The sequence below is a fragment of the Haematobia irritans genome, chromosome 4 (assembly GCF_050003625.1).
Source record: "Haematobia irritans isolate KBUSLIRL chromosome 4, ASM5000362v1, whole genome shotgun sequence".
Lineage (NCBI taxonomy): Eukaryota > Metazoa > Arthropoda > Insecta > Diptera > Muscidae > Haematobia > Haematobia irritans.
In genome coordinates this window covers 42,906,741-42,933,518 of record NC_134400.1, presented here as the reverse complement: position 1 = coordinate 42,933,518, position 26,778 = coordinate 42,906,741, and the positions used below count along the sequence as shown (strand labels likewise).

The 26,778-nt window shown below is 30.8% G+C and overlaps 2 protein-coding genes across 6 annotated transcripts in view; one reads left to right on the top strand and one right to left on the bottom strand.

Annotated features, from left to right (window-relative positions):
- comm3 overlaps window positions 1-26,778 on the top strand; it is a 207,000-nt gene that overhangs the window by 145,096 nt on the left and 35,126 nt on the right. The window lies entirely within an intron of this gene.
- Window positions 16,232-26,366, bottom strand: LOC142232847 (uncharacterized). The gene is made up of 2 exons (XM_075303541.1): window positions 25,917-26,366; window positions 16,232-22,933 (listed from the first exon to the last, which is right to left on the bottom strand). Exons 1-2 carry the CDS (start codon window positions 26,175-26,177, stop codon window positions 21,869-21,871), a joined length of 1,326 nt encoding a protein of 441 aa, XP_075159656.1. The 5' UTR covers window positions 26,178-26,366; the 3' UTR covers window positions 16,232-21,868.

The following is a 26,778-nucleotide window of genomic DNA, read 5'->3' as shown; positions in this document are numbered from 1 at the left end:
TCGGAGTTTTACTTTGATTTACTGCGAAAATAAAATAAAAAAAATCCTTTCGAAAATTGCCGATTTTGGTATACACTACTTGATCAAAATGACCGATATAAAGATTAAAACATATACTTCTGTTATAAGAAACAAGCAAATATTACGAAAAGTCTAGACGAATATGTTGCAACAGAAATAATTCAGGTATCATTTCCAAAAAAAAAAATTGGTAAAAATTTGGTATTTTTCCAAATTTCAAATTGTGGATTCTACAAATTTTAAACTGAAGCACATAAGCATCCTTTTTTATAAAGTTCTATCCAACAATGAAAACAACAAATGGGTTCATAATTGCTAAAACAAATCCGCTTCGCAAAGGAATGTCTGCTATTTCCTTCATTGACCTCTGGCGATCTGTGGAAATGTTCCCGTTTTGTGTAATTTCCGAGCCAATTAACATATTCCGTTATAACACGTTCTTCTGCCTGTATGATTGTACTGTGGTCCTGTAATCGGAAGTAAATGTTTTCTTATGGACTTTGCAAATAATTGATTTGAGGGTAAAAGTTTTACTGCATCTACATTTTAGGATTTTTTTTTCAAAAACCTTTGTATCGACATTTTCGAAATTGAATATTTTCAGAAATCATCCCATCGATTTTTCGATTCCTATTCCTAGAAATACAATCTACCATGAAACAACAAAATCGTTATTCCATTACAGCATACTCAAAATATAAATCGTAGCTATTATACACATACACACAAGTAATAATATTCATATACAAATTTTCATTCAATATAATCGAATTAGTATTAATCAAAATGTCATTTAAAATCTAAATCATCATCATCATCATCAGTATCAGCATTATGCACAATAAATTACCCTCTTATGCAATTGATAACCTACTCGTCTGGCGAAGCATCCAATCACCCAGTCCTTTGTTTTGTTGATCCTTCGGATTGGAATTGGAAATTTCGGTCTATTGAATTAAAAATCAAATGGTCAAAATCTGTGTGTGTATGTCTATGCAAATAGAATTTGGCATTTATTGCTTAGCCATTTAGTAGATAATTGGACTAATTAAATACTCAATATTGTTTAACAAAATAATAGATTTTATAGAATTTACATAACTTAATTAGAATTTGAATGTTACGCATAACTTTACTATCGGCTTCATGCTGAAACAATAATTTCTTCTACCTTCTATCATACACTGATAGAATAGATTTAGTAGCATCTTCTAAAGGATATTGAGAAGAGCAGGAAATCAATTCTGAAGATCGATGTATGGGGGCTATATATAATTATGGATCCATATAGACCAAAATTCAACCGGATCGTATGAAATTTACTCTTCCGGCTATATCTAAAAATGGTCCGATATGGTCCAATTGCCATACCATCCGACCTTCATCAATAACAACTACATGTGCCAAGTTTCAAGACGATAGCTTGAAGTTAGCCATCCCATGATGGCGGGTATAAAAACGGCCATATTCTTCTTATTCTGCTTGCAAAGACAAAAAACAAAGGCCATTAAACTTTTTTACTTTTTTCCCCAAGAAATCTATCAAAGAATGTAGGGAACTCCCACGACGAACCAATTATGGTCATTGTCATTTTGTTTAGCTATAAAATTGAGCTATGCAAATTGCCGGTTCCCTTTGTGACTACGATATGAACAATTTTATATGACTCAAGTTCAATATGGCCATAAAAACCTCTAAAAGTCATTGGATTTTTTCCTTCGTATTTTTCCCAGGGGCATTTATAAGTAATTTCCTTATGTTTCGTTGTGTTATCATTTCCATGTCATATAAACTTTTAGGCAATTTGTTAATACTGTCATATGAGTATTTCCTCAAAAAGTTGGTCGTCATAAAATCTAAGACAAATTGAAAAATGTAAAAACAACAAAAGTATATCGGGCCAAAAGTGCAGTCAGGCTGATTTTTACATACCCTAAACCCAATTTTTAAAGATATTGAATTTATAAAAAATTTTGTCAAAATTTTATTTATATAGAAAATTTTGTCAAAGTTTTATTTCTATAGAAAATTTTGTCAAAATTTTATTTCTACAGAAAATTTTGTCAAAATTTTATTTCCATAGAAAATTTTGTCAAAAATTTATTTTTATAGAAAATTTTGTCAACATTTCATTTCCATAGAAAAATTGTTATTTCTATAGAAAATTTTGTCAAAATTTTATTTCTATAGAAAATTTTGTCAAAATTTCATTTCTGCAGAAAATTTTGTCAAAATTTTATTTCTATAGAAAATTTTGTCAAAATTTTATTTCTATAGAACATTTTGTCAAAATTTTATTTCCATAGAAAATTTTGTCAAAATTTTATTTCTATAGAAAATCTTGTCAAAATTTTATTTCTATAGAAAATTTTGTCAAAATTTTATTTCTATAGAAAATTTTGTCAAAATTTTATTTCTATAGAAAATCTTGTCAAAATTTTATTTCTATAGAAAATTTTGTCAAAATTTTATTTCTATAGAACATTTTGTCAAAATTTTATTTCTATAGAAAATTTTGTTAAAATTATATTTCTATAGAAAACTTTGTCAAAATTTCATTTCTATAGAAAATTTTGTCAAAAGTTTATTTCCATAGAAACATTTTTATTTCTATAGAAAATTTTGCCAAAATGTTATTTCCGTAGAAAATTTTGTCAAAATTTCATTTCTATAGAAAATTTTGTCAAAATGTTATTTCCGTAGAAAATTTTGTCAAATTTTTATTTATTTAGAAAATTTTGTGAAAATTTTATTTCTATTGAAAATTTTGTCAAAATTTTAGTTCTATAGAAAGTTTTTTCAAAATTGTATTTCTATAGAAAATTTTGTCACAATTTTTTTTTTATAGAAAATTTTGTCAAAATTTCATTTCTATAGGAAATTTTGTCAAAATGTTATTTCCGTAGAAAATTTTGTCAAAATGTTATTTCCGTAGAAAATTTTGTCAAATTTTTATTTATTTAGAAAATTTCGTGAAAATTTTATTTCTATAGAAAATTTTGTCAAAATGTTAGTTCTATACAAAATTTTGCCAACATTTTATTTCTATAAAAAATTTCGTCAAAATTTTATTTCTATAGATCATTTTTTCAAAATTTTATTTCCATAGAAAAATTTTTATTTCTATAGAAAATTTTGTCAAAATTTTATTTCTATAGAAAATTTGGTTAAAATTTTATTTCTATAGAAAATTTTGTCAAAGTTTCATTTTTATAGAAAATTTTGTCAAAATTTTATTTCCATAGAAAATTTTGTCAAAATTTTATTTCCATAGAAAATTTTGTCGAAATGTTATTTCCGTAGAAAATTTTGTCAAAATTTTATTGTTATAGAAAATTTTTTCAAATTTCATTTCTATAGAAAATTGTGTCAAAACGTTATTTCCATACAAAATTTTGTCAAAATGTTATTTCCGTAGAAAATTTTGTCAAATTTTTATTTATTTAGAAAATTTTGTCAAAATTTTAGTTCTATAGAAAATTTTGTCAAAATTTTAGTTCTATAGAAAATTTTGTCAAAATTTTATTTCTATAAAAAATTTTGTCAAGATTTTGTTTTTATAGAAAATTATGTCAAAATTTCATTTCTATAGAAAATTTTGTCAGAACGTTATTTCCATAGAAAATTTTGTCAAATTTTTATTTATTTAGAAAATTTTGTCAAAATTTTATTTCTATCGAAAATTTTGTCAAAATTGTAGTTCTATAGAAACTTTTTTCAAAATTGTATTTCTATAAAAAATTTTGTCAAAATTTTATTTCTTTAAAAAATTTCTTCAAAATTTTATTTCTATAGAAAGTTTTTTCAAAATTTTATTTCTATAGAAATTTTTTCGAAATTTTATTTCATAGAAAAATTTTTATTTCTATAGAAAATTTTGTCAAAATTTCATTTCTATAGAAAGTTTTGTCAAAATGTTATTTCCGTAGAAGATTTTGTCAAAATGCTATTTCCGTAGAAAATTTTGTCAAATTTTTATTTATTTAGAAAATTTTGTGAAAATTTTATTTCTATAGAAAATTTTGTCAAAATTTTAGTTCTATAGAAACTTTTTTTTCAAAATTGTATTTCTATAGAAAATTTTGTCACAATTTTATTTTTATAGAAAATTTTGTCAAAATTTCATTTCTATAGAAAATTTTGTCAAAATGTTATTTCCGTAGAAAATTTTGGGAAAGTGTTATTTCCATAGAAAATTTTGTCAAATTTTTATTTATTTAGAAAATTTTGTGAAAATTTTATTTCTATAAAAAATTTCGTCAAATTTTTATTTCTATAGAACATTTTTTCAAAATTTTATATCCGTAGAAAAATTTTTATTTCTATAGAAAATTTTGTCAAAATGTTATTTCTATAGAAGATTTGGTTAAAATTTTATTTCTATAGAAAATTTTGTCAAAATTTCATTTTTAAAGAAAATTTTGTCAAAATTTTATTTCTATAGAAAATTTTGTCAAAATTTTATTTCCATAGAATATTTTTTCGAAATGTTATTTCCGTAGAAAATTTTGTCAAAATTTTATTTTTATAGAAAATTTTGTCAAATTTCATTTCTATAGAAAATTTTGTCAAAACGTTATTTCCATAGAAAATTTTGTCAAAATGTTATTTCCGTAGAAAATTTTGTCAAATTTTTATTTATTTAGAAAATTTTGTGAAAATTTTATTTCTATTGAAAATTTTATCAAAATTTTATTTCTATTGAAAATTTTGTCAAAACGTATTTCCATAGAAATTTTTGTCACATTTTTATTTATTTAGAAAATTTTGTCAAAATTTTATTTCTATAGAAAATTTTGTCAAAATTTTAGTTCTATAGAAACTTTTTTCAAAATTGTATTTCTATAGAAAATTTTGTTTTTATAGAAAATTTTGTCAAAATTTCATTTCTATAGAAAATTTTGTCATAACGGTATTTCCATAGAAAATTTTGTCAAAATGTTATTTCCATAGAAAATTTTGTCAAATTTTTATTTATTTAGAAAATTTTGTCTAAATTTTATTTCTATAAAGAATTTTGTCAAAATTTTAGTTCTATAGAAACTTTTTTCAAAATTGTATTTCTTTAAAAAATTTCTTCAAAATTTTATTTCTATAGAAAATTTTTTCAAAATTTTATTTCTATAGAAATTTTCTCAAAATTTTATTTCATAGAAAAATTTTTATTTCTATAGAAAATTCTGTCAAAATTGTATTTCTATAGAAAATTTTGTCAAAGTTTTATTTCTATAGAAAATTTTGTCAAAAATTTATTTCTATAGAAAATTTTGTCAAATTTTTATTTATTTAGAAAATTTTGTCAAAATTTTATTTCTATAGAAAATTTTGTCAAAATTTTAGTTCTATAGAAACTTTTTTCAAAATTGTATTTCTATAGACAATTTTGTCACAATTTTATTTCTATAAAAAATTGCATCAAAATTTTATTTCTATAGAAAATTTTGTCAACATTTTATTTCATAGAAAAATTTTTATTTCTATAGAAAATTTTGTCAAAATTTTATTTCTATAGAAAATTTTGTCAAAATTTTATTTTTATAGAAAACTTTAAACTCCAAAGCAGTGATAAAAAGCCTTAATTTTAAAGAAAACTCATGTATTTGAGGTACCAATCCAGAAATGGGATGAGATTTTCAACAAGACCCACTATAATCAAGTCCAAATCGAGTGACTATATTGGTATATTTTCCATTCTATAGTGAATGTTATTCAATTGCTTACGTCACATACTTTCACATATCTTTCTTGGAGGATGGGAAGATACTTAAATCTAATTTCGCAAATATATTTTATTATTATTTTTATAACTTTTCTGCATCTACGTCATATCGTCATATTAGATGAGGTGTTAAAACAGCCCTACTAAAAAGATTACAGTTTTATTGTTCACAAATTGTGATATGCTAAATATGATAAAATGTGTCATAATTCAGGACAAGTCAAAGTATGTGGCTCTAAATTTTGCCAGGCCGTATTGTAGGCAAACAAACATATAGTGTAAGAGCGACACAAAATTCGCTATCATAAGCCCTATGACGTTGAAAAAAAATTTGAATTTAAAATACTATTTTATTGATCATGATTTAAACCAGCAAACTGTGCAAAAATGCACAAAAGGTGTCATTCGCAATAAAAAAGTAAACAAAACATGGTAAGCTTATTTAAAAAAAAAATTGCCCCAAAAAATGTAACTCTCCCTAATAGAATAGAACGATGAAATTACTTTCATTTCATTTATACAATTTTGTAGTATTATGAAAATATTTTTTCACAATTTATTCAAATAATTTTTTTATTTAATATTATCAAAAATCTTCCCTTGAAATTGAAAATTTAGAGGACTAACCCAGTTTATCTAGCATAATAGAAAAGGTTCATTAACATTTTTTCGTTACATGTATTTCTCTGATATTTATATTTGTAGTTGACCAAAAGTGTATTAATTTTTTATATATCCAATTGTTGGAGTTTTCAAATAAAAATGTTATTGATTAAATTTATTTTTTAAGTATCAAAAATAAATAAAATAAATAAATGAAAAAAAAATAAATATGTATAATTATAAAATATTTAAACCAATAAAAAATTTAATTGGTTGAGTTCATTTGTAATCAAATCTGAAAATGATTGCAATTCAAGAATTGTCGCATTGTCAAATGTCATAACAATTTACAAACGCATAATACATTGACATATTTTGTTATATTTCAAATTTTCGTCCGCGGAATGTTCATTTTTCGAACATTTGTTTTCTTTGTTTTGTATGCTACAAACATATGGTTCGGTTTTCGTATAAAAATTCGTATTAGTTTATATGAAAATTTTCAAACATTTAAAGGTTTGGATAAAGAAAACTTTGTTTTATGGAGTAAAATCACATATTTATACCCTTCACCACTACTGTGGTACAGGGTATAATAAGTTTGTGCATTTGTATGTAACGCCAAGAAGGAAAAGTCTGAGACCCATCGTTTAGTATACCGATCGTCTTAGAATTAAATTCTGAGTCGATTTAGCGATGTCCGTCTGTCTGTCTGTCTGTCTGTCTGTCTGTCTGTCTGTCTGTCTGTCCGTCTGTCTGTCTGTTGATGTATTTTTGTGTGCAAAGTACAGCTCGCAGTTTTAGTCCGATTGTCCTAAAATTTGGTATAGGGTCCTGTTTCGACTCAAAGACGATCCCTATTGATTTTGGAAAAAATTGGTTCAGATTTAGATATAGCTGCCATATATATTTTTCACCGATCTGGTCATAATTGGCGTGTATATCAACCGATCTTCCTCAAATTCCTTACATCCGAATATTTGATGAGTCTCGAAAAAACTTGCAAAATATCAGCCAAATCGGTTCAGATTTAGATATAGCTCCCATATATAGCTTTCACCCGATTTACACTCATTTGTCCACAGAGGCCAATTTTTTGCTCCGATTTAGTTGAAATTTTGCACAGGGAGTAGAATTAGCATTATAGCTATGCGTGTCAAATTTGGTTGAAATCGGTTCAGATTTAGATATAGCTCCCATATATAGCTTTCGCCCGATTTACACTCAAATGACCACAGAGGCCAATTGTTTGCTCCGATTTAGTTGAAATTTTGCACAGGGAGTATAATTAGCATTGTAGCTATGCCTGCCAAATTTGGTTGAAATCGGTTCAGATTTAGATATAGCTCCCATATATAGCTTTCGCCCGATTTACACTCATATGACCACAGAGGCCAATTTTTTGCTCCGATTTAGTTGAAATTTTGCACAGGGAGTAGAATTAGCATTGTAGCTATGCGTGCCAAATTTGGTTGAAATCGGTTCAGATTTAGATATAGCTCCCATATATATGTTTTTCTGATTTCGACAAAAATAGTCAAAATACCAACATTTTCCTTGTAAAATCGCCACTGCTTAGTCGAAAAGTTGTAAAAATGACTCGAATTTTCCTAAACTTCTAATGCATATATATCGAGCGATAAATCATAGATAAACTTTTACGAAGTTTTCTTAAAATTGCTCCAGATTTAAATGTTTCCCATATTTTTTTTTACTAACATTGTGTTCCACCCTAGTGCATTAGCCGACTTAAATTTTGAGTCTATAGATTTTGTATAAGTCTATCAAATTCTGTCCAGATCGAGAGATATTTAAATGTATGTATTTGGGACAAACCTTTATATATAGCCACAACACATTTGACGGATGTGATATGGTATCGAAAATTTAGATCTACAAAGTGGTGCAGGGTATAATATAGTCGGCCCCGCCCGACTTTAGACTTTCCTTACATGTTTTAAATTCATAATTTTATAGACTACCCCTCACTACAAATGAGTTCACAAAAGGAGGAGGCTTTGGATTGAACTAGCATTTCAAAGCTTTAGAACAATTCTAAATTAAAAGAGAAAATCACTAAGCTATTTTCATGCTGTGTTTTGCAGATAAACAGTGTTTACATTTTCACTAAATTTTCTGTTTTCATTCTATTTTAATTCTACAATTAATCTTTTTTTCGATAAATTCAAATTCATATTCAAATCAAATAATCTTCCATTTCAAAAACATCACTGTATTATTCCCAATTTATAAAACTCTGTTTTAGTACCATATATTGCAACCCTGTTGGTTTGTTTGCAAAACAAAATAGATTCCACATACACAAATACTTCAACCGGTTTTAATAACACACACCACCACTCTCAACCACTCGCATTAACAAAGCAATTTTGTACTTTGTTCTCTCTCGACAATCGCATTCATCTCTTTGCATCAGTAAAATGGAAACACAGCTGTATGTATGAGCCCTAGCATATCGGTAAACCGTTAACATTAAATTGACTGCGAAAGTGAGAGGGGGTATTTGTATAAAATAATCACATAGAGAGAAAGAGAACGAATACCAATAATACAAGCCTAACACAATAACAGTTAGTTATGGCTGTGGGTTCAAACAATCAAATAACAAAGAGCAACAATGAAAATAAGCCACCAACAAGTATTAAGGAACTCACAATAACAAAACAACAACTACATGCACATTGGTAACATAAACCAACTGAATTTACGTAAAACCTATGACAAAAAAGAAATTAGCAAATACATACCTTTATAACAATGACAAAAAATGTATGGTTGTTGAAAATTTTTTGAAGTTATTTCTGTTCTTTTTCATTATGGCGAGTATGTTGTGTGCGAAGAGCTATGCCCATATTCTTATGAAGGCGTAAATGCATGTACGTGTATGGGTATGTGTCCATTTCATAGTATTGAATTCGGAATGAAGTTTCAAGTTTATAAAATTTCCAGAAGTAACAAAAGATAATAAATAATAACAAATCCCTCATTGTTAATACAAGTTCCTAATTCAGTTTTTTTAATTAATCTTAACAACAGTCTGTATAGTCACATTGCTGAACGTGGCATTCGTGGCGTATGCTTATTTTTTATTTCAGTTTTTGACCACTATGATCAACCAGCCCATCTCACAAAGCCTTCGTTTGCAACCATTATTATCTCTATCTGTTTTCTCTTTGCGTTCTGCATTTGTATTCGTGGTTTATGTTTTATTGTTGTGATTTACAATCATATTATCGGCTGTACATTCGTATTGCGTCGTATAAATATGTTTGCTGTGGCTTTTTTGTTGTTGTTGTTTTTAAATGAATTTTTCATTTGTGTCTCTTTGTCATCTGATGTGTGATGTACTGCGTAAGCTGATTTTTATTTCATATCAGCAAATTTTACCATACTACACTGTACCACTCGACGTATGAATAACTTGAAATAGCAAATTAATTTCAAACCCCCCTTACCTTAGGTTGGGAAGAATACTAGGTTAGCCAAGCTTTTTGTAACACAGAAAAAAGTGATCTGAGAGTTCAAGGGACATAAACACGTATGTATTCACACAAATCATACAATCCTTTGCAACTAAATTGAAGGCCAAGAATGTTTCTTTTTATAGTATTACATTTTTTGGACACCCATCCTTCGTCAAAATTAAGACGCTCGATTTTATTTTCGACATAAAATGGAGTTTGTCGTTTGTGGAATCATAAATTAATATTTTACCAATTCAAGTGTTCTATGGATTTTATTTTTAATTAAAATTTAACTGAATAATAAAATAAACTAAATTTTAGTTCTTTTTTTATAGCGCCTTGAAAAAGGTTGTAGCCAAAATGACGAAGGATGATGTCAGTGTACAAAAAATAAAAATGAATTTCCAGGGTTATTTATTAAAAGTAATATTTTTTTCTGTTGTTTAAAAAATTTCATATTTTGGAAGAAAAAAATTTTTTAAATGTCAGTATGTGAAGTTCGGGAGCCAGCGTGGTGCAATGGTTAGCATGCCCGCCTTGCATACACAAGGTCGTGGGTTCGATTCCTGCTTCGACCGAACACCAAAATGTTTTTCAGCGGTGGATTATCCCACCTCAGTAATGCTGGTGACATTTCTGAGGGTTTCAAAGCTTCTCTAAGTGGTTTCACTGTAATGTGGAACTCCGTTCGGACTCGGCTATAAAAAGGAGGTCCCTTATCATTGAGCTTCCCAGCAAAAAAAGAGCTTACAAAAAAGTAGTTTGGATCCCCAATCTGTGATCCGGAAGTAGTGCAAACTTGGATCATCTCCAATGAATTTTACATGGGCTTGTCATAGGACGGAAGTACTCCCTTTTTGGATTCTTTGCATTGCTTTAGAAGTTGTGCCCTAGAAGTTAATTTGAATGAAGAAATTTAAAAAGCGAAAAAAAATTTTTTTTTCAACCAATTTCACTTTTTTTTCATCCATATGTTTTTTTACTACACAATTATTTTCCTATTATCTAATTTTTACAATTTGAAAAATTTTTTCGCTCCGACAGGGGTTGAACCTGGGTTTGCTGGCACCATAACAGAACGCCTTAGCACACTCAGCCACAAACGCCATTGAACATAAAGCGTCGAAAGGTCAATTCAAATGTTTATGATATGATCGTAATACGACTCCAAGGAATAACATTTTAATTGCTTCTCAAGATGTTCTTTATTAGTATGAACGAAAAAATAAGAAACGCAGGTTCAAATCTCACCAGCGGCAATTTTTTTATCAAATATTTTTCTAAAAAAATATTTTTTATGTCATGCATCGTTTTTAGTTTTTATTTTCGGCATATGTTTTCGTATAAATATATTTTTCCATTAAAAATCAACAAAAAATTAAAAATTCTCGTAATTTGCAAAACCTTCTCAAAAGAACTTCCATGGAAGCGAAAAAGTCAATCGGCACAGGTTCAAATCCCAGCGCGGATGAAATTTATTTTTTTTTTTTTTTACTTTTTTATTAATTTCTATTGTTTTTATTTTTTTATTAGTTTTCTATTTTTTTGTAAAATTTAATTGTAAAAAATTGGCACTTAAAATGGCCTGATTGCTTTCTTTCTAATACTTATCCACAAGGACTGCATCGGAAGTAGAAAAAAATCATTGGGGGATCCCAAGATGCGCTTTAGAAGAAATGTTTGTGCACTTGTCCAAAAGGACTGCATCGGAAGTGGAAAAAATCATTGGGGGATCCCAAGATGCGCTTTAGAAGAAATGTTTGTGCACTTGTCCAAAAGGACTGCATCGGAAGTGGAAAAAAATTATTGGGGGATCCCACGATGCGCTTTAGAAGAAATGTTTGTATACTTGTCCAAAAGGACTGCATCGGAAGTTGAAAAAACTCGATGGGGGATTCTGGGATGGGCTTTAAAAGAAATGTTTGTGGAACAACTTCCAATTTTTTTTGCTGGGTTAACATGGAATCGGGCAGCACTCAGTGATAAGAGAGAAGTTCACCAATGTGGTATCATAATGGACTGAATAGTCTAAGTGAGCCTGATATATCGGGCTGCCACCTAACCTAACCTATGTTAAGTTCAAGACAGACACAGTTTATGTAAAATTTATAATTTAATTAAAGTAAGCAAAACGAAATTAAATCAATAAAAATTTTTTCACATTTGGCAAAATTTAACTAAAATCAACCAATTTTCGTGAGCTAAAAGTTAAATCGGCTATAAATAAATTTCGTTCTTTTTTCTAGGGGTATTGTCTATCGCTAGTCGCCTTTTGGCAACATACGGATACCGCTCACGGTTGTCACTAGTGCCAAAAATTATATACCACTATTTTAAGCTAAATTTACCAAAAAATCTACCAAGTTTTTGATCAAATTTTTTCAAAACTTACATTTTATAGAAAGTTTTTGCAAAATTTTATTTCTATAGAAAATTATGTCAAAATTTTATTTCTTTAGAGAATTTTGTCGAAATTTCATTTCTATAGAAAATATTGTCGAAATTGTATTTCTATAGAATTTTTTTTTAAATTTTATTCCTATAGAACATTTTGTTGTCAAAATTTTATTTCTATAGAAGATTTTGTCAACATTTTATTTCTATAGAAGATTTTCGGTAAAATTCTACGAAAAAATTCATCTTTCTACTCAATCTGCGAATCAACCCATAGCTATTGGTGGGAAATTGGTGCAAATTGCAACTAACGAAACTAATACAGAACCATATTAGGCCATAACTCTAGTTTGATTTATTGATTTCTGTAATCTATTATTGGCTTTACACAAGTTATTCCTTTGCAAATATTTTTCCTTTCTGGTGCAATTCGGATGCTCAAAATGAAACTGGTTCCAAAGAGTTTGTCCCAGACTGGTTCATGGGAACCTATATATGCGGTAGTCCTGCTAAGATGTCTCATTCCTTTGGAATGAGTCCAAGTAGTGTCCTAAAGTGTAACTTTACCCCGTCTCGGATAAACCCATGTTAAAGTGACCGGTTACTACCATACGTTTTGACTAGAACTGGGGGCTAATCACGGCATTCGATATAGAATTCATAATCGTATCGAAAAAATTGTCGATACGATTAAAAGTTTGGATCACAGCATTCGATTGAAATTTGATGCAATTTCTCTAGCATTGCCAACAGCAAAAAAACGAAGCAGAACAAAATTAAATGACAAAATTAATTTAGCGGCACAAAATAGAATGTAGAAAAACACATGTTTTTGAAGATTTCAAAGTAAAAAGTAAATTGTATTGCATTATATCTTATGGACCCATATCTCTTTTTACATTCCTTGAATTCCTTCCTAATTGGAGGATGAGATGAATATAAAATAATTCGGCGACAAATAAGGAATAAAAGAGCACATTGTTATTGGTGTCAGTACATGGATTTGAAATGGTGTGCACTGTTAGAAAGTCACCTTTTTGCAGGCTCAATGGACGATTTCGGCTGACGAAGGAGGCATTCAAATGGAAACTAATTTTTGGTGACATGTCAACGTCAATTCTATCGCTTTACAATTGTCTGCCGTCTTAAAACTTTTCGCCAGTGGAAGCCTTCATCATTCACTATTCTTACAAGGTGATCCAGAAGCGTTATGTTGTCACGGAATGGTACGGTAATTGGTTGATCACAATCTCTTGGATATCGATCTAGCATGTGCACTTCATATATGGTTCTTTGCCAAGCTAGGATGCTCGCTCCCGAACTCGACTATGACCAATTTTTGTTTAACTTTTATTGGAGTTGCATTAGTCCTAAATATACAAAATATGTTCATTATATGTAAATTTACTACAAATTTGCAACAATTCGAACTAAATGGCGAAAACAATGTAAAAACAAGTATATACGGCCGTAAGTTCGGCCAGGCCGAAGCTTATGTACCCTCCACCATGGATTGCGTAGAAACTTCTACTGAAGACTGTCATCCACAATCGTATTACTTGGGTTGCGGTAACACTTGCCGATGGCAAGGTATCTTAAAAATTCCTAACACCGTAATATATACCCATAGTCCATACGTGGTATATATTAAACTAAAAAGGCCGATTAAATACGTATATAATTAAGTTTAAAGTTTCTATAGAAATAAAATTTTGACAAAATTTTCTATAGAAATAACATTTTGACAATGTTTTCTATAAAAATAAAATTTTGGTAGATTATCTTTGGCTCGAGTGGCAACCATGATTATGAACCGATATGGACCAATTTTTGTGTGATTGGGGACCGTCTATATATAACTATAGACCGATACGGACCAATTTTGGCATGGTTATTAGCGGCCTTATACTAACATCACGTTGCAAATTTCAACCGGATCGGATGAATTTTGCTCCTCCAAGAGGCTCCGAAGATCAAATCTGGGGAACGGTTTATATGGGGGCTATATATAATTATGAACCGATATGACCCAATTATTGCGTGTTTCTTAGAGACCACATTCTAACACCATGTTCCAAATTTCAACCGGATCGGATGAATTTTGCTCCTCCAAGAGGCTCAGGAGGACAAATCTGGGGATCGATTTATATGGGGGGCTATATATAATTATGGACCGATATGGACCAATTCTTGTATGGTTGTTAGAGACCATATACTAAGACCACGTACCTAATTTCAACTGGATCGGATGAATTTTGCTCCTCTAAGAGGCTCCGCAGGTCAAATCTGGGGATCGGCTTATATGGGGGCTATATATAATTATGGACCGATATGGACCAATTTTGGCATGGTTGTTAGAGACAATATACTAACACCACATACCAAATTTCAATCGGATCGGATGACTTTTGCTCCTCTAAGAGGCTCCGGAGGTCAAATCTGGGGATCGGTTTATATGGGGGCTATATATAATTATGGGCCGATGTGGACCATGCATGGTCATTAGCATTGCCGTATCTAGACATTTTTAACCAGGGGGGCTATAGCCCCCCTATCTATACTACAGAAACAATTTATAATGGAAAATCATATATAGGTTTTCACATTCTAGGGGGGCTAATTTTTTTCTGGAGGGGGCTAAGCCCTTCCCCCGAGGCCTTACTACGCTTATGGTCAGTAGAGGACATATACCAACACCATGTACCAAATTTCAGCCGGATCGGATGAAATTTGCTTCTCTTAGAGGCTCCGCAAGCCAAATCGGGGGATCGGTTTATATGGGGGCTATATATAATTATGGACCGATGTGGACCAATTTTTGCATGGTTGTTAGAGACCATATACCAAATTTCAGCCCGATCGGATGAAATTTGCTTCTCTTAGAGGCTCCGCAAGCCAAATCGGGGGATAGGTTTATATGGGGGCTATATATAATTATGGAGCGATGTGGACCAATTTTTGCATGGTTGTTAGAGACCATATACCAAATTTCAGCCCGATCGGATGAAATTTGGTTCTATTAGAGGCTCCGCAAGCCAAATCGGGGGATCGGTTTATATGGGGGCTATATATAATTATGGACCGATGTGGACCACTTTTTGCATGGTTGTTAGAGACATATACCAACACCATGTACCAAATTTCAGCCGGATCGAATGAAATTTGCTTCTCTTAGAGCAATCGCAAGTCAAATTTGGGGGACCGTTTATATGGGGGCTATACGTAAAAGTGGACCGATATGGCCCATTTGCAATACCATCCGATCTACATCAATAACAACTACTTATGCCAAGTTTCAAGTCGATAGCTTGTGTCGTTCGGAAGTTAGCGTGATTTCAACAGACGGGCGGACGGACGGACATTCTCAGATCGACACAGAATTTCACCACGACCCAGAATATATATACTTTATGGGGTCTTAGAGCAATATTTCGATGTGTTACAAACGGAATGACATAGTTAATATACCCCCATCCTATGGTGGAGGGTATAAAAAACAAGTGAAAAATGTTTTACGATTGCAATTTACCAATCGAAAAAACTGTCGATCAAAAAAACTCGATATCGACTCCCGTGATCCGAAAAATTAAGATTTCGATCAAAAGTTCTCGATATCGAATGCCGTGATTAGCCCCCTGGAAGTGGTCCATAATAAAAACCTCTGAAAGCTTTAATATTAGACAACTCTAATAAATCTACATGGGAAACAAATAAGGGATCGTATGATTGATTCTAATTGTTATTACTCATACATACCAGTATACCAGTGGTAGGGTTTCTTAATTTGCTTAGAAATATGATCATTATAAGCCACCGCCATAATTTTCAGACGATATTTTCTTCAAATCATAGAAGGATGCAGGGAGCCTTAGTCCTTGACAGAGAAAATTGCTAATTACGTCAATTATGGCGAATAAGATCTTATCGAATCAGTATTCCATAGGGAAATATTTCTCATTTGTTCCACAAAGAAACCCCCATTAATTTTCAATAAAAATATACATAGGTGTATTTTATTCAATTATAAATTGAATTATATTATTTTATAATAGATATGTTAATGTCAATTATAAAACTATATAAGTATAAAATTTTTTAATATAGAAATTAAAGGGGGGAAATATTCAATAAATGCATATAGGTTTTTTTTTGTTTTTGGTTTTTTGTTAATTACAATATACATAACTATAATAATTTTTAAATTTAAAATGATTTTAGTAAATAACAAAAAATTCAAAAAAATACTAATAATTATAAGAGTTGTGGCAAAGCATTGATTTTAAATAGGACACATGTTTCCGGTATGGCAACTAGCGCTTCAGTTGTGATTCGAGTTAAGAGTTATTTTACAAAAAAAAAAATTTGTTTGGGAAAGTGAATATATTCTTTCGTAAGAGCTCATAAGAACTCAGTGCAATGTCACATTTTCCGCTCTCTGTCAAACCAAATGAGGGATGTTACCTTCAATGCGAATATGGCCTAGAAATCTCAATGAGTTCTTCGGCACCAGATGTAACGGAGATTGATTAATTTATTATTATAATAAATAGTGTTTCTTCAAATAAATCTTTTTGTGCAACTTATGTTACAATCCAACGACCACAAAAGAGTGCTAGGTTAGGTATAGTGGCAAGCCGATATTTCAGACTAAGACTATTCAGTCCATTGTGATACCACAGTGGTGAACGTATCACTGAATGCTGCCCGATTCTATGTATAGCTCAATGGCAAAGGACCTCCTATAGACAAGTCCGAACGGCGTTCCACATTGCGATTAAACCGCATAGAGAAGCTTTGAAATACTCAGAAATGTCACCAGCGTTACTGCGAGGGGATAATCCACCGCTGAAAAACTTTTCAGGTGTTTGGTCGAAACTGGGATTGAAACCATGACCCTTTGTATGCAAGGCTGGCATGCTAACCATTGCACCACGGTGACTCGATGGAGAGAAATATTCGTTGATTGAAGAGGTGTTCTAAGGGCGTTTTCGTTTCGCAAAAAATATGTTGCCCTGGTGTTACACTACTTTTTCCCTCATTGTATTTTCGCTCAAATAATAGTGTCATTGCAAAGTTATTGTTAATTCATAATATTGTGAGGATACAGGATCCAAAATCTATGACAGTGTCCTTTATATTTGGCAATCAATTTCGAGAATGTTGCACCTTTTTTCCCAATCGAAATCGCCATAAGATTGCTTCAACAGCTGTCATAAATATAAACATGTCTTTTGAAGGTTATATCTTACCATAGACCAAGGAAGGTATAGACAACTTATGTGAATTCACAGCGCTGTAGTTTGTCTGCACACCGTAGATGGTTCTTTTTCGTCTGCAAATGAGCGATTTTTTAATGTTGCTTTAATTTGTTTTCTTTCCTTTGTTCTCTTGATGAAACATCTAATATAGTAAAAGCATATAAAATTCAATACATCCACACCTTTTTATACCCTGCGCCACACTGTGGAACACATTTTTGTAATCAAAGTCTAGGTCGCATTTTTAGTCCAATCAACTTCAAATTTGGCACAAGTATGTGTTTTGGCTCAGAATAGAACCCTATTGATTTTAGAAGAAATCGGTTCAGATTTAGATATAGCTCCCATGTATATGGACTAATACGGTCCCAGAAGCCAGAGTTTTACCCCAATTTGGTTGAAATTTTGCACAGGGAGTAGAATTAGCATTGTAGCTATGCGCGCCAAATTTGGTTGAAATCGGTTCAGATTTAGATATAGCTCCCATATATATTGTTCGCCTGATTTACACTCATATGACCACAGTGGCCAATTTTTAACTCCGATTTAGTTGAAAGTTTGCACAGGGAGTAGAATTAGCATTGTAGCTATGCGTGCCAAATTTGGTTGAAATCGGATCAGAGTTAGATATAGCTCCCATATATATGTTTTTCAGATTTCGACAAAAATGGTCGAAATACCAACATTTTCCTTGTAAAATCGCCACTGCTTAGTCGAAAAATTGTAAAAATGAGGGATTTTTGTACTTGCTTCTAGGAAGCAAATTTTAATTTTTCGCTTTTTCAGTTTTTTTTTTCTTCATATGCTATCAAAGTCCTTTAAAAACGAGTTAACGGCAACTTTATTTTCCAAATTAAGACTCGACTTTTTATTAAAAATTATGCTATGTTTCAAGTAAAAAGCGTCTTTAAACTAAAGTTTTGAAAAACATGTCCTATATTTGAACAATTTTTTGCTTTGTAATCAAGATGCAGAGACAACAAATTTAAAGACAATTTCATTAAAGTTAAAGAATTTTTCTGAATTAATAAAGTCAAGTTGACCTTAGCCCAAACATTTTTATATGGGAGCTATATCTAAATCATGTTATGATACCCATTCTTAAGTCAAATCACTTAATTATAAGGACAATACGAAATCATTGAAAAGTTTATCGACTTTTGGACAAGGAAAAAAACTTTATATTAGAGAAATGTGTCTTCTTTGCTAAGCAAAATTTGCATTCGTCTTTTAAAGACATGAAATCTTTGACCTCACGACAATATTTTTTTCAGTGTAATTTGAGTCTATAGATTTTGTAGATGTCGAATCAAATTCTGTCCAGATCGAGTGATATTTAAATGTATGTATTTGGGACAAACCTTTATATATAGCACCCAACACATTTGACGGATGTGATATGGTATCGAAAATTTAGATCTACAAAGTGGTGCAGGGTATAATATAGTCGGCCCGCCCGACTTTAGACTTTTCTTACTTGTTTGTAATGAAAATTGACTGATTTGTACGGTTATTCTCGTTTTCCAAAAAGAAATTGAGTCACTTGATTGCGGCGCAATTGAGTGGAATGACTGCGCACTGCAAATAAGCAAAATCATTGTGAATTATCAAACGATGTCTTTATATTTTCTTGGTCTATGATCTTACGAAAAATCTTGTGGATTTCATTCTAAAAGTGCTAGATATTAGATTCATTGGCCTGACCCGATTTTCAGCTTTTCTTTTTCTTCCCGTTCGAGCTAAAATTTCAAAAACGGACAGTCGTCGCTAAATTGCCACCTTAGCCGGAACATTTCTTTAATTCCACTGGGGAAATCTCTTTTATGCTCAATGAACTTAGCACACTTTACTTCGCCAATTTATTTGATGAATTTGTATAATACTAAAGAAATGAAGACTATAATTGAATTGAATTATTTTTTAAATACAAATGTATACGATTTTATATAGGATTTTTATTAAAACTAAAATTATAAATCATTTAATTTTAAGGCCTCTTCGATATATATATTTATAGGAGGAACACAAAAGTGTTTTTTTAGAATTAGTATTTCTTAAAACTAATAAATATATATTTTAATTGGAAAATTTCGTGTACATGAATTGATTTCTATGCGATAATCTGTAGAGCATTTATTTGTTTGTTTGTGTTTTTATAAGAAGATAAGGAATTAACAATATGGTACAATTCCATTAATTTAAACTTCTTTTTAAGGCCGGTTTAAGAAATTTCAAATCCTAAAGTTTATTTGAAATCGCTAAGTATTATTACGAGTTTTCCTTTTTTATATGGATAGGTTTTGACCAATTTGACTTCCCTATAACAGTTTTTAGTCTTTATTTATTTTCGACATGTTTCTATTAAAATATAAAAAAACTGCGTTTCTATCTAAATGTGAGTATTAAGTTCGAGTTTAGCCGCTAAAAACGCTAAAGTGAAAACTAAATCATTAAAAATAGGCATAAAATTATACATATTTGTTGCAAATTTTATTATAACTTGATGGGGAATAGCTCAAAGCAAATTTTCACAAAGTTTGCATTCCTTAAAGTGGATTAATTAAGAAAAGTAATCCTGAAAAATAGTGATTTTAGCGGTTAAACTCGAACTTAATACCCACCTTTAGCCGTTATTAAAACTTGATGGGGCAAATCCCCCAAGGCACCTTTTCACAAAGTTTATAATCTGTATAATGGATTAGCAGAGAAAAGTAATCGTGAAAAATGACGATTTTAACGGCTAAACTTGAACTTAATGCTCACCTTAAAGGCCGGATAAAGTTGAATACTATGTTACCAAATTAAAAGTGCAAAAATATATATGAAGTGTTGTCAAATTGTGGATGGAAAAGATCCAATGTATTGGTTTCAAAACATTTAATATTTCTAAATTATTTGATTAAAAAAAGTAACCGTGACTGTTTTTCACGATTACTTTTCTGTAATAATTCTATATGTTGCATTGGATCATTTCCCATCAAGTTATTCCGTTTTTGAAGATCTATTTTTGATTTTAGTGGCTAAACTGGAAATTAGATACCACCTTAACCCTTGCTGCCAGAATAAGAGTTTCCACATATTGCGAAGCTAAATCCAAACCACGGTTGCCACTCGAGCCAAAAAAAAATTATTTTGTAAAAATTCTGTAGAAAATTTTCTCAAAAATGTTATGCCTATAAAAATTTTCTCAAAAATGTTATTTCTATAGAAAATTTTGTCAAAATTTTATTTCTATAGAAAATGTATGAAGTACCTCTTAGTTGGAGAAGAATACTTTGCAAATTTACCATTTTTGGTAGAATTCAACCAACTGTGCCAACGGTGATCCAAACATTAATAACTCTCGCCGTGACTTTTGTTACAAAAAATGTTTAGCTTTTTTTCTGGCTTGTCACGGTGTTAATTTTTGGTCACGGTGTTAATCTCAACAGTTGGAAACCAATTTATGTCCTGTTTCTGTTTATCGAACGAAACCCCAGTGGAAAGAAAATCAGTGTTTCGAATTCGAATCAATTTGGGGTTCTCTATTCTTGAAACTGCGTTTCGTTTGTATAAGTGGGTACTATGTTTGGTTTTCGAACCGAAAATCAACTTTTTTCCACGGTTACTTTTTTGAATCAATTAATTTCATAACGCAATCGATGCTTCAAAACTTTTCCATCCATAATCTTAGAAGATTCGATAAAAATATAATCATCTTCGTATTTATTTTTGCATTTCTAATTTAAACGTTTGGTGAAAAATGCGAACCTTATAAGAATACATTGATCAAAAATTAGTATTTCAAAATTTTTGGCTTGAGAATTCATTCAAATGTTGAGTTTTGGACAAAACTTTGGGCGTTCTGGATTTAATGGATTTAATATGGAATTTCCAGAATTTATTGAATTTTTCGCAATCTATTCAGTTTTACTAAAAGTTAGTTTCTTTCACTTGTTTCAACTTCTCCAGAAAAGTGTTTCAAAAACAATGTGTGAATACCCGAAATATAAAATATAACTCGCTATGCAGCTCTTACGAAAATTCCTATTGCCTAGCAACAATGTAGTTTTGCCAAGAGTTTTGTATAGGAGAATTGTAAGCAATCGATTAAATCCGTCCTATTACTTTCTTTATGCATTTATGCATTTGTTCGCTAGAGGTGAATACAAAAATTTAAAAACAAATGATTTAAAAATGAATTTGGAAAAATTTGCATACAATAGTCATTTTATCAAAAGCCTGCCTTAGAAGAAACTTAAGGACGACACAGAATCCTTGGGAAGAAATTTGAAAACAAAATTACTACAAAAAGCTGAAACCGACCTTTAACTTTTCTTGTACTTGGTTCTGTTTTTGTTAACTGGTTTTTGTTGGTGTTATAATTGATCACTCTAATGTGGAACTAACTATCTTGTTGACTTCCTTTCCTTTTTAATAGTACTACAATTTGATCCTTGATTTTCATTTTGAGAATGCTCTTGTTGATTGCCTTGTTCATTACTTGATGTACTTGGCGTAACATTTTCCAACTTCATTGAAACAGTTACCGAAATTTTTTGTATTATAGTTTGCTGCTCTTCCTTTTCGACTTTGGTCACAATAACCGAATGGTGTTTGTCTGCTGCTATATTTTCTTCGGCTTCCATTTTAATCCTTTGTTTCAATTGATTTTGTAACTCTTCTATGAGTTTTTGTTGCTTGGCCACTTCTTCTTTCCAGTCTTTGGGCTTAGGGCCTGGTTTCTTTCGTATGCGTGGCTCCTCACCCAAGTGATCACGTTGCATGTGGGCCTTAACATTGACATTTGATGAGTAACAACGGTCACACATTTCACATTTAAATGGCTTTTCCCCAGTATGCGATCTCATGTGAATTTTACGATCACTGTTTCGCAAGAACCTTTTCTCACAATACTCACATTTGAAGATCTTTGAAGCCTCGCCCAAATGGAGTTTTTTGTGCACTATAAGATTTTGATTGGCTCGAAAACTCTTATGACAAACTTCACAGGCATATGGTTTTTCTCCGGTATGCACTCGTACATGTGTTTTCAAATCGGAACTTCGTACAAAAGCCTTGGGACACATGGTACACTGGAAACGACGATCATTTGTGTGATGACGCATATGTAAATTTAAATCGGGCTTTGTGCAACAGCCCAAATTACAGATGTTACAAACGAAACGTTGTTTCTTGGAATGCCTCTGTTTGTGTTCATTCATGCGAATCTGAAGGCGAAACTGTTTACCACACTCATCGCAAGTAAAAGGCTTTTCATTAGTGTGCACATACATGTGCTCAATGAGACGGTAGTGTTTGTTGAAGGATCGCGAGCATTGGTCACATGAAAAGCGCTTTTCCCCTGGTGCTCTGGTATCTATGGATGGACTCGAATCCGATTCTTCATCTGAATCTTTTGTTTCTTCCGGTTCTTGTTTAGTCGGCAGTGATGGGGTGGCACAAATATTTTGCTAAATGTGTAAAAGAAATAAAATTGGTTATATTATAAGATTTAATCAAATTTTTATTTTGTTTAATGTTTTTTGCTTTTGCTTTATGTAATTCTTTGTTCAATGCATATTTATTTATTTATATTTATTTTTAATTTTAAAATCTTTTTTTTTATACTACATAATTTAGTTTTAAGAGATTTTTATTTTTTATTGGAGTAGTAATGCTATTGCTCTCATTCTTGTAACGTTTATAGGGTCTCATAGACTTTGTTACATATATGTTGATAAATAAATAAATAATAAATAAATAAATCGAAGCATAGGAAAATTTTTGATTTTGTGGTACTTGCAAAGAGGGACCATCGAGATCATAAGTCACAAGAAAAAATAAGATAGAATTGGCGATATAACTCGATATATATGAACCAGCGGTTCCACAATTTCTTTAACCCGTCTGAAAAATCGTTTTCCTAGGGCTCAATGTTGGCAATTTTCACTGATATTTGTGCCCAACAAAATTATATTTATATAGAAAATTTTGTCAAAATTTTATTTCTATAGAAAATTTAGTCAACATTTTATTTCTATAGAAATTTTGACAAAATTTTATTTCATTAGAAAATTTTGTCAATATTTTATTTCTATAGAAAATTTTGTCAAAAATGTTATTTCTATAGAAAATTTAGTGAAAATTTTATTTCTATAGAAAATTTAGTGAAAATTTTATTTCTATAGAAAATTTTGTCAAAATTTTATTTCTATAAAAAATTTTGTCAAAATTTTATTTCTATAGAAAATGTTGTCAAAATGTTATTTCTATAGAATTTTTTTCTTCAAAATCTTATTTCTATAGAAAATTTTGTCAAAATTTTATTTCTATAGAAAATTTTGTCAAAATTTTATTTTTATAGAAAATTTTGTCAAAATTTTATTTCTATAGAAAATTTTGTCAAAATTTTATTTCTATAGAAAATTTTGTCAAAATTTTATTTCTATAGAAAATGTTGTCAAAATGTTATTTCTATAGAATTTTTTTCTTCAAAATCTTATTTCTATAGAAAATTTTGTCAAAATTTTATTTCTATAGAAAATTTTGTCAACATTTTATTTCTATAGAAAATTTTGTCAAAATTTTATTTTTATAGAAAATTTTGTCAAAATTTTATTTCTATAGAAAATTTTGTCAAAATTTTATTTCTATAGAAAATTTTGTCAAAATTTTATTTCTATAGAAAATGTTGTCAAAATGTTATTTCTATAGAATTTTTTTCTTCAAAATCTTATTTCTATAGAAAATTTTGTCAAAATTTTATTTCTATAGAAAATTTTGTCAACATTTTATTTCTATAGAAAATTTTGTCAAAATTTTATTTTTATAGAAAATTTTGTCAAAATTTTATTTCTATAGAAAATTTTGTCAAAATTTTATTTCTATAGAAAATTTTGTCAAAATTTTATTTCTATAGAAAATGTTGTCAAAATTTTATTCCTATAGAAAATTTTGTCAAAATTTTATTTCTATAGAAAATTTTGTTAAAATTTTATTTCTATTTTGTCCAACTGTGGCGGCCAACGGCTATCAATCACTGATAGGTAGGAATTGAGGCGGCTGCACTTGCCTGTCTAAATCAGAGAACAGTGTTAACCTTGTAGCTCCTCACCGCTTCAGCTACAGCTTGTTTGATCTAAAGATCTGTCTTTTTAACGCTGGGTATCGCGCTCAACATTTACATTTCTGAATGGTGGTTGCCTATCCACAAGATAGTAATTTGGATGGTTTCTATGGTAACAACCCAGGAGATATTGGTTTGATAACATGTTATTGCGTCTACGAACAGAAATGATTTTGGTTGTTTTCACATAAAGAAGATCCGGTGGTGAACTGTGGTAGCCTTTTTTGATGCAAATAGCTCATCAAATCGTTAGATCAATTTTTGATAGTAGCCATCGACCTTACGATATCCTAATGTTCAATGATTTCACTACTCGATTTACAGATATCATTCTCTTTACATTTTGGTATAATCTATGGATAATACTACCTACATCCACATGTGGTAAAAAATAGGAGTAAAAACTATGACTGGTTTTAATGTATTACACCATAGTTGTTGTTGTTGTTGTTGTAACAGTTTATTGTGATCTCATCCATTTCTTGTTATACGCTTGGTACATCAGCTTGCTGGCAGATCAAGGAACTCTGCGACTAAGATGGGGTGTGTCCAGAGTGATCTGGTGGTAAGTCGGGTTGGTTTGGCTGGGCAAGAGAAAAGATGACGCGTGTCGTGTGGCCCTTGGTTGCAAATTGGACAAACGTCAGCTACGCTGCTATCAATCACCGATAAGTAGGAATTGAGGCGGCTGCACTTGCCTGATCTTAATTGGGCCAAAACTACCCTAGTCTGCCGTGGGAGGTCTCTTTCCTCCGGTGCTATGGGCGGTGGTCGGACTCCAAGAACAGGATTAACCTTGTAGCTTCTCACCGCTTCAGCTACAGTATCCTCATGAATCCTGTTCAAACCTGCCTGGTACGCTGCTTGATCTAGAGGCTCTCTTTTATAGCGCTGGATCTCGCGCTCTAGATTATGTATATCAACCCTTACGTTCCTGGGTGGTGGTTGTGTATCCATAAGTAAATCCCTCTTGCATCAGGAATCCCTCTTGCATCAGGAAAATCTGAACAGGATACTTGAGAACGCACTAGCTCTCGTTAGCTGAGCAATTTCCATAGCAAAATCACACATAAATTAAAAAGATTCAGAATCATCGAAAGCTCATATCTACATCGAAATGGATATATGGATAACAATATCCATTTCGAAGGAGATATGAGCCGAGAATGCAAAAAACGAGCACATTTAATGCCTAAAGATTTTCATACATCTATTTGATTTCATCTCTACATGAACAAGTGAAGCACTAGGAACGAATCGAACACTACGGAAAAATTTGAGGCACAAAACAAAATGCGCTTTACCAACCCTAGTTGCATTACTATTACCTGTTTCACCTCAACCGCATTTCTGGTACTTCTCCGTGGTCTTTTGGGTGGTGGCGTTTCCGTACGTAGTACATGAAGTTCAGCGTTATCTGTAACACTACCAATTTCTTGTTTTACTAACACATTTTCCTGCCCAACCGCATCCAAGACATCAGGATAATTTGTATCAGCTTCAGGTTCTTGTTTTATGAGCAATTCATCATTGATTGTCTGTTGTTTCTCCTCTCGTTCAACTTTTATGGTCATATGTTCATCCAGCATACTGTTTACCGTGGACTAAAACAAGTCTAAAATATGTGAACCCTTTCAAAGAGTGTAATTAGGGTTGTATGTATTAACCATATATTTTTGAAATATGAATCTATTTCTAATTGTTGATTGACAATTGGATTCTTTTTTTATCAATGGTTCGAAATAAATACTGACGCCGTCTTATTGTTGTACTGTCATGTTGTGTTATAGACAAATGACAGCTCCACTATAATTTATTTTCTCTCACTCTCTCACTCACTCTCTCGTTTGAATATGAATGAATGAACGAAGGCAAACACTATTTAACATTAACAGTCCACGAAATTAGAATAAGGTTCCCGAGTGTAAAGGTGGGTACTATGTTCGGTTTTCGAGTTGAAAATCACTTTATTTTCGCGATTACTTTTCCTGAAATAATCAAAATTATAAATTAAAACCAAAATATTCCTGTAAAGTCTTGCGAAATCTAGGGGAACAAGAAACTGCGCATCAATTGAATTAATTTATCTGCTTCATATTGAACTGTTTTATTAAAGTAACCGCGAAAATTTCAACTCGAAAAGCGAACATAGTACTTACCTTAAGCTAGATCAAGAGGAGTTGTTCATCA

Bases quoted from the DNA above. Each gene is read 5' to 3' on its own strand.
- LOC142232847 (XM_075303541.1), bottom strand. From the start codon at position 26,177: ATGCTGGATGAACATATGACCATAAAAGTTGAACGAGAGGAGAAACAA. The intron at 22,934-25,916 runs GTAATAGTAATG...TTACACATTTAG, and splicing joins ATGCGGTTGAGGTGAAACAG to CAAAATATTTGTGCCACCCC.